Raw genomic sequence first — 2,900 nt, 5'->3', positions numbered from 1 at the left:
AGCTTGAGAAATGCCAAGCGTGTTCTTCCCTTTTGTTTTTCTAACTCCAGGTCTTTGCACATTTCATTATAATAATTGACTTTGTCCTCTTGAGCTGCTCTTTGAAATCTTCTGTTCAGCTCTTTTATCTTGTCATCCCTTCCATTTGCTTTAGCTACTCTCTGCTCAAGGTCAAGTTTCAGAGTCTCTTCTGACATCCATTTTGGTCTTGTCTTTCTTCCCTCTCTTTTTAATGACCCTTTTCTTTTCTTCATGGATGATGTTCTTGATGTCATCCCACAATTCCCCTGGTTTTCAGTCACTGGTGTTCAATGCATCACATCTGTTCTTTAGATGGTTTCTAAATTCAGGAGGGATATATTCAAAATCATATTCTGGCTCTTGTGGACTTCTTTTAATTGTCTTCAACTTCAGGTTGAACATGCATATAAGGAGTTGATGGTCTGTTCCACAATCAGCTCCTGGCCTTGTTTTGGCTGAAGATAATGAATTTCTCTACTACCTCTTGCCACAGATGTGGTCAATTTGATTCCTGGTGAGGTCCACGTGTATAGCCACCATTTGTGTTGTTGAAAAAAGGTATTTGCAATGAATAAGTCGTTGGTCCTGCAAAATTCTATCATGCAATCTCCAGCATTATTTCTATCACCAAGGCCATATTTGCATAAGTAGGAAGATTTAATAATATATTTTGAAAATTTTTCTTATTTGTTGCATTTCTTTTTGTGTGTGTGACTATCCTGTTTGTTTATGCAGTTTGAGGTTTTGTTCTCATGTTTTTCTTTGTTGGTGTTATTTATTTATTTTTTTATCTAACTGAGTGGGAGACAGCAACTGTTACCACACAACCCAACCATACCTGCACCTCCTGCAGACTCATCCACTGAGTAAGTGCCATCACTTGCTTTTGCACCATATGACCAATGATATATAGTGGCCATTACCAGCTCAACTCACTCTCAACTGCTCTTTATGAACAGCTAATAGAGAACTGTGCACACACTCTCATTCTCTATCATACCCATTAGGAGACAGGTGGTGAGTGCCTAAGTGCTAACAACTAGCAAATAGAGGAGCACAGTATGCTTCTGACACAGATATATAAAAGCAAAATAAAAGAAAGAAATCTTGTGAAAATCACATCAATATACAACCACAAATTAAACATAAATACACAACATTACAATGTCTTGGAGACAATGGACCATCACAGTCCACCCAAAAAGGCAAGATAAAATAGTAGAAACAAGGGACCAGAATATAAACCGAGAAAATTTCCCTGAGGAAGAAGCAGCATTTGAATTCACTGATAAGGAATTTGAAAGAATTATATTTGGTTACCTTCAATGGATTAAGAGACAAATCAAGGAAAACACTGACAACATCAAGGAAAACACAGACAAAACTCTAGAACAATTTAGGGAAAACAACACAAGAACTAATTGGCAAAATAAACAAAAAAATAGAAATGATAAAAAACAACAAACATCCATAAGATTAATGCTAAGATTTCAGAAATAGATAATACATTGAATGGGCAAAGGAGTAGAATCGAATCAATGGAAGACAGAATTAATGAGATTGAACACAAATACCTCAAAACTGCTTTGTTAAGGGATCACTCAGACAATAGATCAAAACATAATGAAGAAACCATAAGATTCATGTGGAATACCATCAAGAGGAATAACCTACATGTACCCAGAATTCCAGAACAAGAAGAAACAGGATAAAACCACAGAGAAAACTGTTGAGGATTTGTTTGAAGAGAATTTCCCTAGTATGATGAAAGATGAGAATATATCCAATTAAAAAGTTCAATAAACCCCACACAGGATAGACTCCAAAAGAAAAACACCAAGACATATCATCATCAAACTCACCAGAACCAAAGACAAAGAAAGAATCCTGAAAGCAACATGGGAAAAACAAAAAATTACCTACAAAGGGCAACCAGTAAGATTAAGCTCTGATTTCCCGGCAGAAATCATGCAGGTGAGTAGGCAATGGGATGATAGATATGTATAAAATACTGAAAGAAAAGAATTTACAACTGAGAATTATATACCCAGCAAAATTGTCTATCAAATATGAGAGTGAAATTAGATTTCCAGATAAACAGAAATTAAGGGAATTTGTTAAAACCAGACCAAATTTTGTCCCCCGCCCAATGAGGAGATGGATGAGGATGGGCTTCCTCTCATGGGGTCGGGCATAGACCTGACCAAGGTGCCAGCTATTCAACAGAAAAGAACAGTGGCGTTTCTTAACCAATTTATGGTGCACACAGTACAGTTCCTCAACTACTTTTCTACTGTTTGTGAGGAGAAACCGGCAGACCTTTCTCTTCATATCCAACAAATTGAAACAACTCTCAATATTTTAGATGCAAAGTTGTCATCTATTCCAGGACTAGATGATGTCACGTTTGAAGTATCTCCTGTAAGTGTCAGTACTATCACAAATGGACCACAATCTAAAGCCACTTCAGATCAATCACAGCAGAACAGTATACAAGACTCTGGACCACAGGAAAGTGAAGTAGCAGCAGAAAATATCTTAACTGTAGCCAAGGATCCAAGATATGCCAGATATCTCAAAATGGTTCAAGTGGGTGTTCCAGTGTTGGCAATAAGAAACAAAATGATATTTGAAGGACTAGACCCAGATCTTCTTGAGCAACCAGATGTTCCAGTGCCTGATGGTGAAGGTGAAAAAAATGCAGAAGAAAGTTCAGATAGTGAATCTTCTTTTAGTGACTAAGCTTAATTTTGATAAAAATGTCATATACATGTGTAGGTGTATGTTTACATTCTATGAGTGAGAACCTAAACTCTCAGGCATGTAAACCTCAAATGGCCACATACCTACCACAAAGCTTCCTCTGTGTTAAAAAATAA

At 36.8% G+C, this 2,900-nt stretch overlaps 1 protein-coding gene across 1 annotated transcript; it reads left to right on the top strand.

Annotated features, from left to right (window-relative positions):
- Positions 1-2,178: 2,178 nt before the first annotated feature.
- On the top strand, positions 2,179-2,763 carry LOC103210356 (WASH complex subunit 3). The gene has a single exon (XM_007956281.1). The coding sequence runs from the start codon at positions 2,179-2,181 to the stop codon at positions 2,761-2,763; it is 585 nt and encodes a 194-aa protein (XP_007954472.1).
- The last annotated feature ends 137 nt before the right edge of the window (positions 2,764-2,900 follow it).

Source organism: Orycteropus afer, unplaced genomic scaffold (genome assembly GCF_000298275.1).
Source record: "Orycteropus afer afer isolate SDZICR_OR568_19922 unplaced genomic scaffold, OryAfe1.0 scaffold00597, whole genome shotgun sequence".
Lineage (NCBI taxonomy): Eukaryota > Metazoa > Chordata > Mammalia > Tubulidentata > Orycteropodidae > Orycteropus > Orycteropus afer.
This window is presented reverse-complemented; position numbering and strand designations above follow the sequence as displayed.